Source organism: Phascolarctos cinereus, unplaced genomic scaffold (genome assembly GCF_003287225.1).
Source record: "Phascolarctos cinereus isolate Bilbo 61053 unplaced genomic scaffold, phaCin_HiC Scaffold_4;HRSCAF=312, whole genome shotgun sequence".
Taxonomy (NCBI): Eukaryota; Metazoa; Chordata; class Mammalia; order Diprotodontia; family Phascolarctidae; genus Phascolarctos; species Phascolarctos cinereus.
Genome location: NW_027555847.1, coordinates 135,239,771 through 135,260,811, shown reverse-complemented (window position 1 = coordinate 135,260,811; position 21,041 = coordinate 135,239,771). Strand labels below are relative to the sequence as shown.

Genomic DNA, 21,041 nt, shown 5'->3' with positions numbered 1-21,041 from the left:
CGCTGCATCCGAGGACCTAGAAGGCCACATGTGCTCTTGAGGCCGCTGGTTCCCCAACTCTGATCTAAACAATTCAATTCTTAAATAGCATTCTTGAAAAATGGGCAAAAAAAAAATGTGACATACAAGAAAGTGTACTACATTTAAAATCAGAATATCTGAATTAAAAATTCTAGGTCTGCTTACTGTGTGACCTTGGACAAGTCATATTCCTTCTCTGGATATTAGTATTTCATCTCTAAAATGAAGGTCTTGGAATTTAAAGATCTCTTGGTTCCCCTTCCCAGTCAAAATCTTTTGATATTTAGGGTAGAAAAGTAAAAAGAGCTTTGGGCTGGGACTCCTAGCTTTTAATATCCATATGTTTTTTTTAAGACTTTTGAGGAACTAATCCTGTGAAGAATGAGTAGCCTCGCTATTAGGAAAATGTGGAAAAGTCAAGGGCCAAGTATTCTCAGGAACATTAAACACAACAAATGGGGATTTAACAGAAGACTACTTCCATGTTCTACTACTGTAACTTCCTAGACCATTCAATTCCCCATGGCATCACTGAGCACTAAGACAGGACCTAAAGAAAGTAATCTTACTGGCACAACTGAAGAGTTTGCTTTTCTGAGCATGCAGTGAATGTCCCCTAAATTACAGTTCCCTTGGAATAATAAGACTTACCAAATTCAATTACACATTTGCAGAAATAAAAGCAAAGCATATCTCCTGCTAAAATAAAAAGCTAAACAAGAAATTACCCAAGTTCTACTCCAAGCGACATAAACATAAATCTTTAATGTGAGTTAGACTGGCAAGAGAACAGCGGATTTTACTTACATTTGTATACTTAGACCAAAATTCCTCATAAGCAAAGGTGCCACAAAAGAAACAACTCCCAGTTGTCATGAGATTTGCAAAATGTTGCACAAACAACAAATTGATGTAATGTGGGTTCCATTCTACCACTGCCTTTTTAATGTGGAATCCATTATCAGAAGCTTTGGGACACTAGGTCCATTTTGTTCAAGAAAGAGAAACACACCAAGGCCATAGGCCTAACCTCTCCTTGGGGGTTGAGAGCAGGAGGGAAGGGCCATGGGGGACGAGGAGTACATGGAAAAGGAGAACCCTGAACATAGTAGAGACTACAAATAACCCATAATTAAAATGTAATAGTTGCTGGAAAAAACAGAACTAGATTCCTGCAATAGCTAAACATGCATCAATAAGACCAAACAGACCAAGAACAGCTCTGTATATCCACAGAAACTTAACATGGGAGGGTCTATGTTAAAAAGAAAAAAAGTTTATTAGAAGCTCAGCTCCTCAAAACTCTCCTCCCCACTTAAAACTAAAAAATGGAAATTTCTGTAATATCTACAAATAACATGTTCACCAAATTTGAAAATATTCATTTGGTATCAATGTAAAACAACTGCTTTATGGAATTAAAACAAATTAGTCCGTGGGATAAAGTTTAAGAGACTGCAGTCAAAGCTACTTGGCTGCCTCAAGAAACAGAAGAAATCAATTCAGATGAAGAGATTAGTTATGTAATCAAGTACTATTCAAAAAAATAAAACAAAAACAAAGAAAAAAGAACTACGGCAACCCTAGAAGCCCAGGTGCTCACGCACCAACTTTTTAACAGTGCCCCTACTGACGAGAATTTCTGGATATATAATTTGATTACATATTGATTTATCTTTGTCTCAAATATAAGTGGTAAACAAAGAGACTACACTGTAGAATTCAATAAAGACACAATCCCACAAGATCTGTGCTCAAGTCGTATGATATTTTTTAAAGGGGTCAACCTGTACTATACAAAAATCAATTCAGCATATGTAGACTCTTTATAGGTGCTTTATGCACCGATGTTTTAACTTAGGAGGGATCCACAAAATACAGAATGAACAAAAGAGCCAAATTTATAGCCAATTTGATTCTGGCTTTTAAAATCAGATAATTTTAAGTGACTCCGGGCATCCCACCCATAAGGTACACAAGGTGCTCTGGTTACCTTTCTGAAGCAAAAATGTCTAAATGGAGAGTACAAATAATAATATTCTGGACTGGAAGCATCAGATAAGAGAAACTCAAAATGAAGTGGCCAAATATTTTAAATTCTTGATTCTTCTGTGTATAAACCTAACAGAAATAGCAAATTCAGCACCAGTAGTAATTATGTTATCAACTAATCTTATAGTTCAAGTCTCTGAAAGGTCAAGGTGAATGTTTTCTAAAGGACATAAATGGGGGAAGGGGGGAAAGAGGGAGGGGAAATGATTACATTTCTGACCATGGGGCTAACTGCTGCATTCATTGGGGTGAGGCAACCAACAAGTTACATGGGTGTCACTGGCCTATACTGAAGACAATCCATCAGATCATGTTTTCTTATATTCTTACTAAACAAAATTCCAGTAAACGGTATGTAACTCTGTATCTCTATAAACTCACAGCTATCTTCAAAACAATAAAAATTTAAAACTACAAAAGATGAGTTGTATTCAGCAAATATAAATGGTAAATTTAGGCTGTGTGTAGAATGTTTATCAGACTATTTACAGTGCAACACAGAGTGTGAGTTCAGATCTCGCCAGCTTCTCTTTCTTCTGATCTCTTTGAACCAGCGTTGCCATTTGTACCCTCATGCCTTTTATCAGCAAAGCTCTTTTCCCTTCTCTCCTTATCCTGGGACTTCTCTCTTGAAGACTGATCTCTAGATCTAGGAAAAAGAAACACCAATCAATCAGTAGAAGTTGAAAAAGTTTCAATGGGTAGGTAGTTTCCCTCCTGATTACATAGGTGACTGTTAGCAAATCATAAGGCAGTGGGACATAAAAACAAAAGGGCAACTACATACTATATACTTTGTAGTGCCAAGTCAGGCAGAACATTCCCATTAATTTGATGTCAGGATAATTATGCTGAAGTATGAATTTATGTTTGACCACACTGGCCTCTGTTCAAAACATAAATTCTAGGCCTATGACAAGCACTCACTCTGCTGCTAGGGTGAGGATCTACTTGAAATCAAGCAGCACTCATATGAGATATGGCTCCTGACAATCACATAACGAATGTTCCATGAACACTGCTCATTCTCCCATCCCTCAAAACCCCATTCTGAGCCTCACCTCCATCTTCTCTCACACACTGCCAAACACTTCCATGGTAACCAGCAAGGAATTAATTCAGGTCTTTTGCATACTGAGTTTTTATTTCAGTTAACCTCACCAAACCCCCAGGTCAAAATTCCTGGCTAAAAACTTTTAGGACCCAATGACCCTGGTAACACAAAGAGAAGGAGCTCACTCCTGGTTGCTGTTACGTGAAGGAGTCAGAGTAGTTACTTGTGTTTCGAACTTCTGTCTCTGGAACCTCGTCGATGACCCCTGCTATGGCTACGTGAGCGGCTTCGGTGGCGCCTATGTCTGTCCCGAGATCGTGACCGGGACTTTCGCCTCTCACGAGAGCCTGACCTTGACCGCCTTCGCCGCCTGTCCCGAGATCGTGACCTAGTTAGTGGTGGCAAAAACTCAAAGCTATAGATTCTGAAAAGAATAAATAATACCACACATTTACATAGCATGTGCTTTATATAGATTTCATTTGAGCCTCACAACCCAACAAGTTAATAATCAAACAGGTATTTCCCTAATTATGCAAAATGGGGAAAAAGAAGCTCAGAGATGAAGTGACTTACCTAAAGGCATACAACTGATAAACAGCAGAGTTAGGTTTCAACTCAATTCTTCTCATTCCCTAATTTAGGGCTGTTCCCACTATACCTCAGCTGTTTTATATAAAAATGAACAGACTGAAGTACATTCCAATATCCAGAACGTTTTAGCAACCTACCAAATTATGTAGAGTACCCCTCTTACATATATTGCTGACAAATAGTATCTAGTGGAACCAATGATCAAAGCTAAGACAAATATCAAAAAACTTTCTTAAATTTTTTTAAAAATTTTCAGTTCCAAAGAAATAGTATAGCAAAAAGCTTTCTAACAAAGTTATAGCAAAGCATATGAAATGGTTTTCTATGGAAGTAATGCATTTCCTGTCACTGCAGGGTTTGAAAAATAACTAGGTGGGCAGTCAATACAGGGTAGGGCCTGGACTCAGGAAGACCTGATTTCACATCTGGCCTCTGACACTTACTAGGTATATGACTTTGGGCAAGTCACGTCACCCTGCTTGCGTCAGTTTCCTCCTAGGTAAAATGAGCTGGAGAAGGAAATGGCAAACCACTCCCAGCATTATTTGCCAAGAAAACCCCAGAATGGGTCACAAAGTCAGAAACAACTGAACAATAACAAAGATGTTATAGAAGCAATTCACACTCAGATTCTTTAGTCTACATGACTTCTGAAGTACCCTCTAATTCTGGGATTCTATGTCACTGGTGAATGCCAAATTCACAGTGCCTTAGAACTATGATCTAATCTCTTAACACCACCTTTTACTAACTTCTCTGTATTCTGCCAATTTATCCTGTCATTTGTCCTTTTAACTTATATCTGACGTCCCTTTTTTCCTAATTATCTAATATTTCATCCATGATATTCTACATATTCTATAAAATCTTCCTGAAGACTGAGACTGGTTAAAATTTAATGCTAAAAAGTTCAAGATAGAACATACATGGTGTCTCACTCTATTAACTGCAGTGGGAAATAAAATACCAGCCCATAGTAAAGCACCCACTTATTATGTCAGCCTCTGTTCCTGTTTCTCCTGCTCATCAATAGATCACTGGTCCCCCTATCGACAAGGAGAAAATCTCACCATACTTTCTCACCATACATACACAACACACCCACCTTCTTCGATCTCTAGTTCTTGATCCAGACCTAAAAAAAGAGAAAAAGATGCAAACATTTAATTTTCCACAGCCACTGCATAAACAGCTGAACAATTCACATTTATATGAATAAGTGCTTTCCCCACAACTACTCTCTGAAGCAGGTGGTGTGTTACTCCCACTCTACAGATAATGAAATTGAGTCTTTCAGTCTTAAGAGTTTGACTTGTCCAGTTTCATAGCAAGAAATACAGGAGGCAGGACTTTTGACATACATGTTGTAATGTATTCTGGAGCTTGTAAAAACTACACACTAACAGCAGAACCAGGAGAACCATGTACACGGTAACAGCCACGTTGCGCTATGACTAATGTTGACAGACTTAGTCTTCTCAGCAATGCAAGGATCTAAGACATCTCCAAAAGTCTCATGATGGAAAATGCTATCCATATCCAAAGAACGAACTATGGAGTGTGAATGTACATTGAAGCATACTATTTGCTATTTTTTTTTCTCTTCTGTTGAGTTTTGTTTTCATCTTTCTTGTGGTTCCTCCTATTGGTTCTAATTCTTCCCTACAACACGACTAATATGAAAATACGTTTAATAGGAATGTATATGTAGAGCCTGTATCAGATTGCACACCATCTTGGTGAGGGAGAAAAATCTGAAACTCAAAAGTGTATGCAAGTGATTGTTGAAAACTAAAAATAAATTTAAAAAAAGAACTATACATTAAGTAATTCCATAAAGAAAATTACAGTAAGGTAACCATGATCTAAAATAGCTATGAACATGACTAACGTGGAAATGTTTTGCATGACTGCACATGTGTAACCTAACCTATACAAACTGCTTGCCTCCTCAATGAAGGGGAAGGGGAGGCAAGGGAAAGAAAGAGTGTGGAACTCAAAACTTAAAAAAGAATGCTAAAAATTGTTTTTACATATAGTTGGGGGAAAATATATCTTTTTAAAAGTAAAAAAAAAGTTATGAATCCCTAAAACCCAACTCTAACAATTGCAGCTTAAATGATACCACACTAACTATATCTTGACTTTACAAATCTTTTCTGCTTACAGAACAATTTTTATCTTCTCTTCTTCCTCTAGGAATAAAACATGCAGAAATGAGATAAGGGATAAAATCAAGGGGAGGCTAACTAAACACTATTTTATTGCTTTAAATTTGTTTTCTGCTACATAAACATGGATAAATACAAAATAAAGTTAAGCTTTTACTCTTTTTTCCCGTTACTCCCCCCTTTAAGCATTTTATGTTCTAGTCAACTGTCCCCTCAACTTTGTCCTGCCCCTCTGCCAGATTAAATTCACAGGCCACTCCACAAGACTGGATCACTCTCCTCCCTAATTTCCATCTGTCAGAAGTCTTCTTCTCTTCCTTCCATAAAGCCCTTCCTGATATGAAAGACAGCAGTTACCACTGTTGTATCCTAGTACAAAGGGTGCAAAATCTGAGATCAAAGGACCTAATGTTCAAATTCCATCTGTCACTTACTATCTACTAGCTAGGTGATCTTGGGAAAGTCACACTCTCTCTGGCTTTTCCTCATCAGTAAAATAAAGGGGCGATTTGAACTCAACCTCTACAGTCTTTTCTAGTTCTGAATCTTGGATCTGTGTAATCTGCTCATCAGAAAGAAATCTTTCCACTGCTCTTAACTCACTCTACCTTGTCATACCTATTTACAAACATGTCCTCCACATTTGACGTAAGCTCTATAGTGTTTTCATCTTTGGATTCCTAGTGCCTAGTAGGAACTCACTAAATTTGCAAAATCTTACTCATGTTTTCTGAGAAGCTTTTAAAACCACAAGTTCTTTTGAACTAGCCTATGTGCCATTTGATTTCTCTCAAGTGTGACTGCTGAAACTCACCTTCGGCCCATTCTTTCTTCTCGTTCTCGCTCTTCTCTCTTCCTCAAACGATCTTGATTTCTTTTCTCCTGTTTTTCTGCCACTGTTTTCTAAAAGTAGAGACACTTGTAAGATTTAAATATTGTGAAATCTGAGAGACAAAAACCCACCAAGAGAATGGTCTGACAAGAATTTAAGGGTCTTCATTCTGCCAAGTAAAAAAGTAAGAAACTGTCATACAGAAGAAGTCAATGTCTCTAGGCACATTTCACAAATTCATATGATACAAATCACCTAGGGGCAGCTAGATGGTGCAGTGGATAGAGTACCGGCCCTGGATTCAGGAGGAGCTGAGTTCAAATCCGGCCTCAGACATATAAGACTTACTAGCTGTGTGACCCTAGGCAAGTTATTTGACCCCATTGCCTAGCCAAATAAATAAATAAATAAAAATTAAAGTAAAAATCAATTCAACAAACAAGTACCTCTAGATTTCATCACACTCCAAAGGTAGAAAAAATTTCCCAATCATCTAATTCATGATATTTCAGTGCTTAACAGAGAGCCTAGAACATAGTAGGCACATAATCAAGGCTCACTAACTGAATGACACTGCTTCAAAGTGACAACACTCTTAAATCAACCCAACTTCTTTAAAGATTCTAGATTTTCCTCTTGTAGCTGTGCTGTGAAATTTCTGGTACTGAGTTGCCTGCAAAATCTTACCAACAACCTGCCCACAAGGAAGCATGCTAAAGACAAGCTCCCAGGGCAAGCAATGTGAAAAACTGTCAGCTTTTAACCAAAGAGAGAAGCCCGTTTCAAGTTTGGTTGTGCACTACTCTGAGCTAGGACAATAATCTATCGAGTATGTAAAGCTGCCAGCCAGCACGAAAAAGGTAGAAAGTTTTATTCTGACAGAATTCATTACCAGAAATTCATCAACCAAAGCTTTGCTTTAACTTGAGTAAAAAGAGTCTACCCTTCATTTTCTTCCTGTCCTACTTTCCAAGCAGACTGAAACGTCAGGCCTCAGGCGATCCGGTGAAGTGGGACAGAAAGGCTGTGGCCTCAATATGTCAATATGACAACAGGTAGGACAAACAGTCTCTTCACAGGCATTCTCTGACCAAAAACTCTATTTCTGTGCCTTAGAAACCAAAAATAGGAGGAAGAGTTAGGAAGAAGCCAGGGGTGCTATGATATGCCAGTATTAACAGACTGCAGAGGTGCTCCCACAAAACTAAAGGTGAACAGTCCTTATACTCAGTAGCTGAGATATTTACACTAGAACTTTTAAAAACAGAATAAGGATAGTGTGGCATAATGGAGGAAAAAATAAACACTGATCTTGCAGTCAGAAAGACTAGTTAAAGTCCTAGTTCTTCTACTTACTACCTGTGTGACCTGATCCTTAACAAAACTTAACACAGGAACTACTTACCTTGTCAAAGAGCTCTTCAAAGATCAAATAAGAGCATATGTAAAGTATCTTGTTAAGTTGTAAAACACTACATAAATATCAGTTGTTAAAAAGTATTTAGCCGGTCTTTTACATAAGGAACTTTCAAGTTTAAAAATCCCAACATGAAAGGTTTAACTTAAAAACAGTAATGTTAAAAGCTGACTTTCAGTATAAAATCTGAAGCATCCTGTTACAGAAGTTTGAAAGATAAGGTTTCATTCTTATGAAAAACCAAACATACCTCAAAGGAACTGAAAAGAAAGAAAAGACCTCCTCTTAACAGATCATATAATGAACGTACCCTCAACTGATCCAGTTTCTCACGAATTTGAATAAATCCCAAGTGTAATTTGCCCCCGAAGTGATCTGCAAGACGACGATCATTATCATGGAGACCAAGGTATGCAGAACACACCTCACAGACTCGAAGTTTCTGCTGCTGGAAACTGGATGCTGGCATGGAATTTCTATATTCCTCCTAAGGTGACAGAAGGGGGGAAAAAATTGAGTCAAGATTTCCAACTTTAAATTCCCATCTCTCTTGCCTTCCACCCACCACTCTCATTCTTTTGAAACTGTACTTTGTTGTAAGCTTCCTGACCTCTGGACCCTTGATACTCTTCCTATTGCTATTCTTTGGGCCATCACTCCCATTCTGATGTCACTTGTTTCTCCTCTATCTAGTCTGACACCTTCTAGCAATTATTTTTATAATGTACTCGCTCTCTTCATTTCACCTTCCTTATCTCTAGCTTTACACAAACTGCATTCTGCTATTTATGCTACTGCTAGTTGACTTTAGAGAAGGCTATGCTGACAGGCTGTTTAATCAAGTCAGGTGTTCAATTTCACCTGGGCAAGCACTGTTACTGAGCAATCCCTTTAACTTTCTAATTCCCTGGAGTTCTGAAGCTGCCCCAAACCTTTCCTATTCTCCATAAGCCAATACTGCCCACTCTACATCACTCAGATGATGTCTCCCCGCACCCCATCCCAACACAAACTTTTTAAAGACAGAGACTCCAATGCTCAGCTAGTTTCTCATCAACCAAACCAGTTGACCTTACTAGTGCTTATCTCCTCTGGCTTCTCTCTCTCTCTTTTTTTTTTTGGTGAAGCAATTGGGGTTAAGTGACTTGCCCAGAGTCACACAACTAGTGATTGATATGTGTCTGAGGCCAGATTTGAACTCAAGTCCTCCTGACTCCACAGCCGGTGCTCTATCCACTGCTCTATCCACTGCACCACCTTGCTGCCCCTCCTCTGGCTTCTCTGGAAGATGATCATCTTGGTAGCAAGGCAACCAGTCACTCAGATTTCAAATATCAACACTCAGTATCGAGAAGAATGTTTTGGTGAAATCAGAGTGGCAATGGAGATCTTAAGTATGAAGGAGAAAAATATTATTGAATGAGTGAACATAGGTGGGCCCTGCAGGCACTGAGCTAGCTATTCTCCTCCTAATGTCACCAAACATTAAGGATAGACCCCTAAATGGGAGCTCTATTGAAATCCATCAGACAATGGTAAGAACACTTTTATATTGCATGTTGTACACTTTACAAAGTATTTTGTAAACAGTGAAGAGGAATGATTTGCCCTGAGCCCAGATTGGGGCGGGGACCTGCTGGTTCCTGACTTTCCTCAGTAGTCTAGTAGAGGTTCTGTTGCTGCAATTTTTCTTACATCCTTCTTTAACTTCCCTCCTTTCTTTTCTTTTTTTTCTGGTAAGGCAATTTGGGTTAAGTGATTTGCCCAGAGTCACACAGCTAGTCAGTGTCAAATGTCTGAGGCCAGATTTGAACTCAGGTCCTTCAGATTCCAGGGCTGAAACTCCATCACCTATGGTACAGTACTCTATCCACTCCACCACCTAGTTGCTCCTTCCCTACTTTCTTTAAGGATAATCCTTTCACCTGCAGTCTCTCTGGGACCTGGGCTCTATCAATTATCTCTCTAAACTCTTTCCCTTATGCCAACAAACATACTCAGCTTAAATCTATATTAAAAACAATCTTTCTATTCCCTGAAAATCACTATCACTTTTCTTTCCTTTCATGTTGACAAACTACAAGAGTAGTTTATGCTTACTACTTATATACCAACTACTCACTCCTTTTATTCCTTGCAATCTAGCTTCTACCAAGACCACACAAGCTTAACACTCAAAGATAATAACCTAATTGCCAAAGGACTTTTTTGTCACTTTCCAGTGTTACCCATACCTTGTTACCAGTAATTTCTTAATTGCCAAATCTGATAGTCTTCCCATCTTACAAGGGCTGGAAGTAGAACAACTACTCACAGACTATTAATCAGCAAGGGAACTTCTGACCTGCTCTTTCCAACCTAGACTGGTTTGCCCCTCCCTAGGCAACCAACCAGACATTCCTATTGTTCCTCATACATAATACTCCATAACTTTCTATCTCTATGCCTTTACAAAGACTGTTCCCTCATGCCTAAAATGCACACACACATACCCTCAACCTGGCTTCTTAGAATCCCAATTTCCTTCATAGTCTGACCTCCTACTGAAGTCTTTCTCAATCCTCTCCATTTTCTAGTGCCTCCCATAAACAAAAAAAAAAATTAAATTAGCTTGTATACATTTTATATACACACTTGTGTATACAAGTTATCCCCCCCCCACAGAATGTAAGTTTGTTGAGAGCTGGCACTGTTGCACTTTTGCCTTACTCACCAACACCAAGCATAGTACCTGGCATATAGCAAATACCTCTTAATTCCTGTAACTCTCTCCTCCAACTTTTTTTTTTTTTGCTAGGCAATGGGGTTAAGTGACTTGCCCGGGGTCATACAGCTAGTAAGTGTTTATATGTCTGAGGCCGCATTTGAACTTTGGTCCTCCTGACTCCAGGGCCAGTGCTGTATCCACTGCGCCACCTAGCTGCCCCTCTCCTCCAACTTCTGATTCCATTTTTCCCCATGCTTAAATCTATTTCCCCTCAAGTTTTGTCCTGGGCCCTCTTCTTCTGCATCTCATTCACTTCCAAATCTTAAAATGCCACATTGATTAAGATAGCTAAGAAAAATCTCTCCTTCCAGAGATTTAGTTTCACATTCTCAATTTCTGTTGTACATCTTCACCCAAATATTTCACCAACATTTCAAAGTCAATATATTCATAACTGAACTCAGTACCTTGTTTCTCAAACTCTTGCTTCAAACTTCTGTTCACTGTACGTACCACCATCCTTCCAGTTAACAATCTGTCATGAATACCAAAATCTACCCCTGCAATTTCTCTCCCCTCCTTTCCTTTTCTATTCCCACTGCCAAGATCCTAGTTAGGTAGTCATTATCTCTTACCTGAATCAAAATCACAGGATCTTTGTGTCAGACTATCACAGAAATCTTTGGTTGGACTCTTCCCACTCCCACTATTTTCTTACTCAGCATATCAATCCAATCAACATACAGAATAATCTTTCTAAAGCAAAGTTCTAGACAAGCTACTCCCACATGTCATTTCCTTTGCAAAGACTCTTCATGCTCCCAAATGGATGTGACTGTGATCTCTCTCTTCCCTGAAGGTCTATGACACTTTGTTTTTATATGGTCTAAAGGATTTTTACATACTAGTCTTATCTTCTCTACCACAATCCAAGTTCCTCAAGAACAGAAGTATGAAATGACATCCATCTTCATATGCCCTCTGATGAATGAATGGTATCTGATTATTTACCAGACTCCTATGTACCCGAAACTGCAGAAGTACTGGTACCAAGGCACACTACCTACATGATCAGCAACTTCATAACAATCACTTTCCTCCTCCAAGTCATTTCTGCCAGAAAAAAAAAAATCAGAACCAAAAACTTCCCAGAAATTCCAGCAGTTGGTTCCCCCAGCATTTGAAAAAGCCTAGCAAAGAGCAAAAACATGTTTCTTTAAGACACATTAATAACAAAGGTGTCTTTTTTCCAAAAGCAAAACTACCCTCACCTCACAAAGACTGGAAGCACTTGCTACAGCATGACATAAAGACACCTTTGGTATTTATATAACAATATACAGAAAGAAAAAGATCTTTGTACCCCCACAGAATCTCGAGCAAAGTAGGTAATCAGCAAAGATTTGCTAAACTGGACTGCAAGCAGATCAACGACAATAGAAAACTTCCAACTTGCACAATGAAGATACTCAAAGTAGCCAGGAACATGACCAGGATTTCAAGGCCTGGCTCTACCACTTACGGTGTAACCTTGGGCAAGTCATATTACCTCTTTGGGTTTCTTTAACATCCATAAGACTAAGGTAGTTAAAACTGCCTAAAGCTTTCTGTGAATTTGAGTGAATACTATTAAATGAGAAAAAACACCCGAAGTTGAGGCACTGCAAAGAGCACTAGATATAAAGACCAAGTTTTCAGTGTCTCAGTTTACTCACCTATAAATTGGGGATAATACTTCCACAACTTTACAGAGTGTGAAGCTCAAACAATATGACAGTAAAGGGCTTCATAAACATAAAGTCCTCTATCAACACCAGTTTAAAAAAAAAAGATTTTCAAAGAACAAGAGCTTTATATAAGCAAAGAACAGGAAAAAAAAGTTGGCATTTCCAACACTGACCTTGAACATTAAGAGAAATAGTTATAAGTAATTATATTATAAATAGCATTAAAGAAATAGTGTCATTAAGGATTCCGGATCTCTTGAAACCCAAGCAGTATGCTGAATACGGAAGGCATGTAATTTTTATCACCTTATCTTTTAGCATCCAGAAGAATATGTCAGTGACTTCCACAAAAGATAAAAATTAGAGGGGAGAAACCTTCTGGATACTTCCCTTGAAGAGAACTAATAATATATACTAACCAAAACATGAAATGCATCAGAAATCAAGTTCACATTTGAACGCTGTCACCCACTGTGCATTCTAACAGAATATGGCACAGAACACTGATACACCACACCCCAGTCACACAGGCCTTCATCTTTCTGAGGGAAAACAAAATACAGAACAAAAAGCCCACAACACAAAGCCAATGATTGTTGTTTTGTTGTTGTTTTCTTACCAGCCCTGTGATTCACTGATGTAGGGAACTCCTGATGAGGACACTCCCTCAATGCAGTACTTAAACCCAAATTCAAATATTCTTAAAGGCGGAAGGAAATCACAGCCCAGCCTCTGGGATGGCTGGGGAGAGAAGTCTGAGGAAGTGCCTCCAGAGATCTCTGAGCTTATCCTTTTCCAGAAGAGCATGAATCTTCTCATCTGAGCAGTTCCCATACCTAAATTGGGTACTCACATGAGTTAGGCAGAGATGATCTCCACGATGATCAATGCAAGAATATTCGAAACACTATCTCCAACAAGTACTCATACAACTTGTTGGAAGACACCCAATGATGACAAACTCATTACCTCCCAAAAGTAATTCATTCCTCCAACTACTATATTAAGAACTTCTAATAATACACTGAAATTTGTGTCCCTGTAATTTCTACTCAATGGTCCTAGTGCTTCCTTCTGCAGGTAAACAGAACAAATTGAATTTCTCTTTTGCTGAAAAGACTTCTGAATATCTGAAAACACATTTCCCCCGCCCATCCCCAAGTCTCTCTTTTCTTAAGGCTAATCAGCTGTAGTTCCTTCAACGCAATCTCTTAAAACATGTTAATCCTTCTTATACTTGTCTCTCTCTCTCTCTCTCTCTCTCTCTCTCACACACACACACACACACACACACACACACACACACACCCCATCCCAGCTTAGGAAAGGCCTTTCTGAAATTAAGTTTCCTTCCAGAACTATATACAATATTCTAGCTATAGTTAAAGAAAGGGAGAACACTAGTTGCCCTCATGCTGGACATTATATATCTAACAATGTAGACTAAGATGACATTAGCTTTTTTGTCCACCATGTCAAACTATTAAAAGTCTATTATGAGAATCTTGCATCAATGATAGGATGGTAAAATAGAAAAGTACAAACGTTTGAATCTCAGCTTGACCTTTTTACTAGTCATGTTTCCTTGAAAAAGTCATTTCTTTGAGCTTCCGTTTTTCTCAGGTAAAAATAGTTATGTTATCTGCCCTGAAGCCCTTATGAGTATTAGAACTTCTTAACAAACCTCAGCTTCTTTTTTCTTTGCTCGAACTTTCTCCACTTCCATAAGGATCTTCTGGGATTCATCCACATTTCCTTCAGCTCCCAGCTGTTCAGCTTTAGCTAGCAGTTTGCCAATTTCTTCATTCAATTCATGTACTTTTTCTGCCTAGAGGAGAAAAGAAGAATCGTGAACACAAGTCTGAAAACCTCTTGCAACATTCCTACTGTGTTTCAGAAATGTGTGTTCAAGGAATTGGGGTCATATGGAAGCAGTCCCAAGAGCTATACTATGGTTTATATTAAGAATGTAACTTTTTCTTTCTTGAGATAAATGTTAATTGTTGAGACTTTGAATTTAAAGTGTATTCCAGTTTTTCTGTTACTTCCAATTTAGTCTTTGCTCACAATGCCTACTTTACAGGTAAATCCCAACCCTTCTAATCATAGCTCAACCTTATTCTAATTCTCACTAGTCAAATGTCATAAAAAGTAATCTTTCTAGGGTTAAAAGATACAATGAAAACACACACTGGTTTTCTTCGACATGTCAAGATCATATACTATTGAATAATTTTTACCTTAGCACCATTTAACTCTCTCCCTATTTCAAGACGAAAAATCACTAACGCAAAAAAGACAAAGTCAGTATAGCAAAAAAAGAACATATGACTGGGGAATCAGGAATTTAGAATTTTAGAAACTAGCTGTGTACTCTTGGGAAAGTGAATTCTCCCTGAGCTTTAGTTTTCTTACCTGTACAATGGCTAGGTGATCACTAAGGTCTAAGCTGGATTACATGAGTTCTGATGTTCCTTCCAGTTCTAACATTCTGTGATACATGTACTTTATTAATTTGCTTTACCATTACACACAATGTTTATTTTCAACAGTTCCTACTTTGGACATAACTTTAGCATTAGAAAAGAATGATACAGTGGCAAAGACAAGGAGAACTGAAAGTGAAATTTAAAATTAAGTTATAGGTAATTTCTGCTGAAAAGGATTCTTTACTGTTGGAAACACTTCTTTTCTGTTGAAAAGAAAACAGTCCCATTAACCATGATTTTCCCCAAAGGCAAAGACTAAGCAAACTGTATTTCTAACAACATCAAAATGACTGAAAATATTCAGGTAACTGGGGTTCATAGCATTTACAACTCAAAAGGACATATTCAAGGGTCACACAAAGCAGTAAGTAGAAGATCTAGGGTTTAACACAGTTTCCAAGTCTAAATTCAATGATTTTGCTGTACTATACATCACAATTACCCCCATGCCTCTTTAGATTAGTCTGAGAATTTAGGGAGTTCTAGGATGGCAACAATCAGGGACATATTTATTTTGGGGTATAATTAAAATACTTGAATAGTTCAAGAATCTGTCATTTTTCACCAGTGTTTCATCCACTAAATTATCCAATTCAACTAATACAATGGGCCCCAGAGAAAAGCTCAGAAAATATTTCTCCTTCCTGTAACTGTAGAGGTGGAGGACAACCATGGATGTAAAATACAGCTCTTATTACCAGAAACAGCTGATATGTTGGGTGGTTTTGGAGAATGGCCAGTTTCCCCTTCCTTGTGTATAACAAAGGTAGGGTGGGTGGGTGGGTGGGGTGTGTGTGTGTGTGTGTGTGTGTGTGTGTGTGTGTGTGTGACATATACACATACATATGAGAAATAAGTGCGAGAACTGGGTCCTGGCAATGCCACTGAATCATTACTTGAAAACTTCTGCTAAAGATTCTTCAATAAGTAATATTTAAGTTAACATTTCCTTTCTCTTTTAAGACAATTCACTTTCCCTTCTGGGGCCTCAGTTCTCACCAGTTTTAAAAAGGGGGAAGTTGAAGTAAGTTGCTAGATTTCTTCCAACTCTCTGACTATTCATGAAAAATAAGCAACCCCATGAAAACTATCTCCAATTTGCTGAATCTGACATTCACCTTTCTGCCTTTACGTTACACATGTCTTAACATACATCTTCAAACATTTCTGAGTCTCAAAAGTATTCCCTCAATTTTACCTAGTAAGTAGTTTAATACAATGCCTTGAAGATTTCCAACCTGGCAAAGTCTGCCGCCTGCTTTTTTCAAATCTTGCATTATTTTCAAGAACCCCGTGTCTTCCCTCTTCAGGAGAACAGTAAAACTACTAACAGAATACAAGGGTAATTTTTTTTTCTTCTTGAGTGGCCAATTGGTCCAAACCTTAAAGGGCACATCAACACAGGATCTAAAGCTCTAGGATCCTGGTTGTTCTTTTGCTGGCTTCTAAGCCTTACTTAAAGGTAGTCTATTTTTTTGGTTAGTTTATATCAAGTACACTCACCAACATTCACATACTATCAATGCCACCCTAATGTGCAGAAGACTACAACGTGGCTTAAATTGTTTTAAGGTGTGTTTTTGTCATTTCAAATTTTCTTTTTTTATTGTGAATTTGTTGTGAAACCAACAATCATCAACAAACTGTTCTAAGTATTTTTCTTGGGTACTTTGATCTGCGTCATTTCCTGAGTAAAAAGTGCCCAGAAGTAAGATGGAAAATCTTTCCTCCTCTTTCCATTAGCCTGAGAAAATGGGATGAACCCACAATATAAATTTGGTTGGGATTAAAATCTGGTAAGAATGGGTTATCCCTATTAGTTCACTTATTCCAACTAGCTTAAGGTTTTTGTCTTTTTCTTCTCCATTAAATTGACAGATGGTACTAAAGAGTTAAATGGAGAACACTTAGTAATTCTGGGTTTTAGTCAACAAATTTTTACAAGGCAGGATGGTCATTAGATTCTCTAATCATTAATGCTGCTTCTGCAGTTTACTTCAGTAAGTGAGAAACATTGAGGGATCTTCATTATTATTAGTTATGAAGGTGGTAGTCAGTCTTCATGAATGTTACACATTCAAGATTTAAATAATTCCTTGGACAAGTAATTTTTTTAAAGACGCAAGATTCCAAAAGCTTTTCATTAATAGGAATGTAGGAACTTAATTAAACATTTCATTAAGTGATACTACCTTTGCAGAAACCTCAGCACTGATCTCTTCCTGTGTTTCAGCAAGCCGTTTCTTAGCAAGTTCAGTTCTCCTGTCACACTCTGCAATAAAGGACTCCAGATGATCCATTGCCTGCATTTAAGATAAATAGACAGCTATAATCACATGTTTTCTTCCAGCACTTAGAACTTATAAAGTATAACTTAAGGTTAGTTTCTTACAGCTAGGAAGCTGGTTTAAGAGAAAAACTGCAAGACACACATGGCTCCTACATCACCTAAAAAACAAAACCCACCAACCCTACCCAAATATTTCACAGACGAATTTCAGAAGTGTTTTCTTGAAATTTATTTTTTTTTGTTCCATAATCTTTTTAAAAAGTGAACTCAAGAAGGGGACAAATACAAAGGCACAACAATTTTTTTTCTTCAAATGAAAAAGCATTGAGGTATTTTTATAAAAACATTAATTTACTTAGAAAATTTTCAGGAAAAATTAAATGTTCCCTGAGATCTACCAAGAGTTGAAAAAAAACAAAAAAGACCTTTGCTGGAGATTCACAGAATATGTATTTAATATACAATATAATATGTAAAGACAGAGATATGAAGGTATTTCATCCAAAAAGCCAAGGAGAAAACTTTATTCTAGTAAGAATAGGATAATTTTAGTCAAAAAAGGATAAAATTTGAAAGGAGAAATACTTTAAAATGCAATAGTAGACTCTGAGGGGAAGAAAATGGTTAATCTTATTGTTAACTAGGAAAAGAATGAAAGATACAATTTCAGATAAATGCTTAAATGCAGATGACCTTAGTGGAAAAATGATATCCTAATATGGATTGGCACAAATGCCTGACCAAACTATAAACATGTATCTTGTCATATGATCAAAAATTTAGGGCTAGATTGTTGGTGGAGTTGTGAACTGATCCAACCATTTTGGAGAGCAATTTGGAACTATGTCCAAGGGGCTGTAAAAATTGCATAGCCTTTGACCCAGCAATAGCACTTCTAGGGCTGTATCCCAAAGAGATCATAAAAATGGGAAAAAGACCCACATGCACAAAGATATTTATAGCAGCTCTTTCTTTTTTTTAACTTAATAATTACTTGTTGATTATTTTTTTAATTTTCTTAAATTAATTTATTTTGATTTATCAACAAGCACTTCCATAGGCTTTTGCATTTTAAATTTTTCTCCCCCTTCCTCCCCACCACAGCCACAATCTGATATAGGCTATACATACACATTTCTATTAAACATATTTTCACATTAGTGATGTTGTAAGTAAGAATTAAAACCAATAGGAGGAACCACCAGAAAGAGGAAACAAAACTCAACAGAAGAGAAAAAAAAATAGCAACTAGTATGCTTCAATCAGCATTCAAATTCCATAGTTCCTTCTTTGGATGTGGACAGCATTTTCCATCACAAGGCCTTTGGAGATGTCTTAGATCCTTGCATTGCTGGGAAGGGTTAAGTCTATCAATATTAGTCATCGCACAATATGGCTGTTATTGTGCACAATGTTCTCCTGGTTCTGCTCAATTCACTCAGCACCAGCCCATAAAAGTCTTTACAGGTTTTTCTGAAGTCTGCCTGCTCATCATTTCTTACAGCAGAGTAGTATTCCATTACATTCACATACCACAACTTGCTCAGCCATTCCCCAACTGATGGGCATCCCCTCAATTTCCAATTCTTTGCCACCACAAAAACAGCTGTATAGCAGCAAGTTGTGGTATATGAAAAACCTACAAAGACTTGTATGGACTGATGCTGAGTGAAGTGAGCAGAACCAGGAGAACATTGTACACAGTAACAGCCATGTTGTGCGATGACTAACTTTGATAGACTTAGCCCTTCTCAGCAATGCAAAGATCTAAGACATCTCCAAAAGTCTCGTGATGGAAAATGCTATCCACATCCAGAGAAAGAACTATGGAGTTCGAAAGCAGATCAAAGCATACTATTTGCTCTTTTTTCTCTTCTGTTTTGTTTCCATTTTCTGGTGGTTCTTCCTATTGGTTCTAATTCTTCCTTACAACATGACTAATGTGAAAATGTTTAATAGGAATGTATATGTAGAACCTGTATCAGACTGCACACCATCTTGGGGAGAGGGGGAAGGAGGGAGGGAGAGAGGGAGAGCAAGAGAGAGAGACAGAGAGAGAGAAATTTAAAACTCAAAAGCTTATGGAAGGGGAAAGTAGGTGGCACAGTGGATAAAGCACCAGCCCTGGAGTCAGGGGGACCTGAGTTCAAATCCTACCTCAGACACATAACACTTACTAGTTGTGTGACTCTGGGCAAGTCACTTAACCCCAACTGCCTCACTTAAAAAAAAAAAAAGCTCATCAAAGTGATTGCTGAAAACTAAAAATAAATTAATAAAAAAAAGTTACTAATTTTTTTTAGGTCTGGCTCAAATATCTCCCCATTTCACAGACAAGGAAACAATGATCTCAATATGGAACAAATTGTCCAAGATTGCCAAGTCAGTTACTGGCAGACCCAATTTGAACCTTTCATTGTTTTGACTTAAAATTCAGTGCTCCTTTCACTACAGACCATGTTAACAGATGATAAACTTTAGGCTATCTGAAGTCTTATAGCAACCACCCTTTAAAAAATATTAAGAGCAAAGAATTTTAAATACGTGTTACAAATTCATCCTGTTAAGAAAAAGTAAAAAAACAGTTGTTCGAAAAGGGTGATGATAAATTTAAATATTCAAATTTAACTATAGAAGGTGGCAATCAGTCATTCTCTAACTTTATCAAGGTCACAATTAGGACAAAATAAAAAAGATTTAGGTTAAAGAGATTAACTTCCTAATAGGATTTTTTTTAATAGAAGAAAGGCCAGTCATAGGGAGGAGATCTCTGGAGATCTTTAAAGCTACAGGTATTTATTTTCCAGAATGGTTTAGTAAACAGTCTGAAGGGAAGCGACCCTATGCTAATATCAATTTTATAAGCCCAACTAAAAAAACTACTAGTCAGTTGAGATACCTAGTAAGAACTTAATAAATGCTTTATTCATTTATTAAATTTCCAGTGGCTTAAAATCACACTACATGCAAAATCTTAGAATAACGTTACTGGAAATTCAGTTTGGAACTCATTTTCCTAATACAGGTTACATATTCTTAGGTAATATGAATACTTTGCTAACTGTTTAAGCAAAAACTCAAGTAGGAAGATCGAAACACTGTAAACCAAAACCAAACAGAAAACTTTAAAAATCTCTAGGTATGCTCTTACATGAGTTAAAAAATATTAAATGGTTGATTAAGTTAAATAACCTGACCACTATAAAGTTCAGAATACAATATATGTATATAGGTCATGGTTATGTTAGGAAATATACTCTTTATCACCACCATGTTATATTTACTTTCTTATTACTTCAGCACCTAGAATAGTATATTTTCTGCTCCTAGTCACATATGCTGACTCTATTCACACAGTTAGACCAAAGTCCACTACAAATTTGTTATCTTACTTCAGAGGAAATCTTTTTATTCCTTCTTAACTTCTCTTCTCCCCTCAAGCATGCCACAATAGCCCTTCCCCCAAGCTCTCAGCGGAGATCCTATCATATGTGACTAGGAAGTCATTCCCCACAATCTGCCTCCTCTTCTCTCAATATCTCAAAACACTTTGACAATTATCCTCTACTTCTTCCTCTAGTCACTAATGAAGAGGTGGTCTTCTATATACCAAGATCAATACCCCTACTTAGACCTATTTCTTTCATTTCTAATCTTTACCCAGTTATTAGGCCTTTCTCTGCTGCA

At 37.5% G+C, this 21,041-nt stretch overlaps 1 protein-coding gene across 6 annotated transcripts in view; it reads right to left on the bottom strand.

Annotated features, from left to right (window-relative positions):
• Positions 1 to 767: 767 nt before the first annotated feature.
• Positions 768 to 21,041, bottom strand: part of LUC7L (LUC7 like) — a 47,178-nt gene continuing 26,904 nt past the window's right edge. For 2 of the 6 annotated variants that reach the window (XM_078152614.1, XM_078152616.1), the window contains 7 exons: positions 17,257 to 17,367; positions 14,260 to 14,403; positions 8,452 to 8,628; positions 6,707 to 6,795; positions 4,827 to 4,856; positions 3,351 to 3,551; positions 768 to 2,722 (listed from right to left, as the gene is read on the bottom strand). In XM_078152614.1, coding sequence (XP_078008740.1) covers positions 2,584 to 2,722; positions 3,351 to 3,551; positions 4,827 to 4,856; positions 6,707 to 6,795; positions 8,452 to 8,628; positions 14,260 to 14,403; positions 17,257 to 17,367 — 891 coding nt within the window. In that variant the 3' untranslated portion in view covers positions 768 to 2,583. Of the gene's footprint in view, positions 2,723 to 3,312; positions 3,552 to 4,826; positions 4,857 to 6,706; positions 6,796 to 8,451; positions 8,629 to 14,259; positions 14,404 to 17,256; positions 17,368 to 21,041 lie in introns of all 6 variants that reach the window. The other 4 variants (XM_021006531.2, XM_021006533.2, XM_078152615.1 and 1 more) reach the window with 3 other exon arrangements.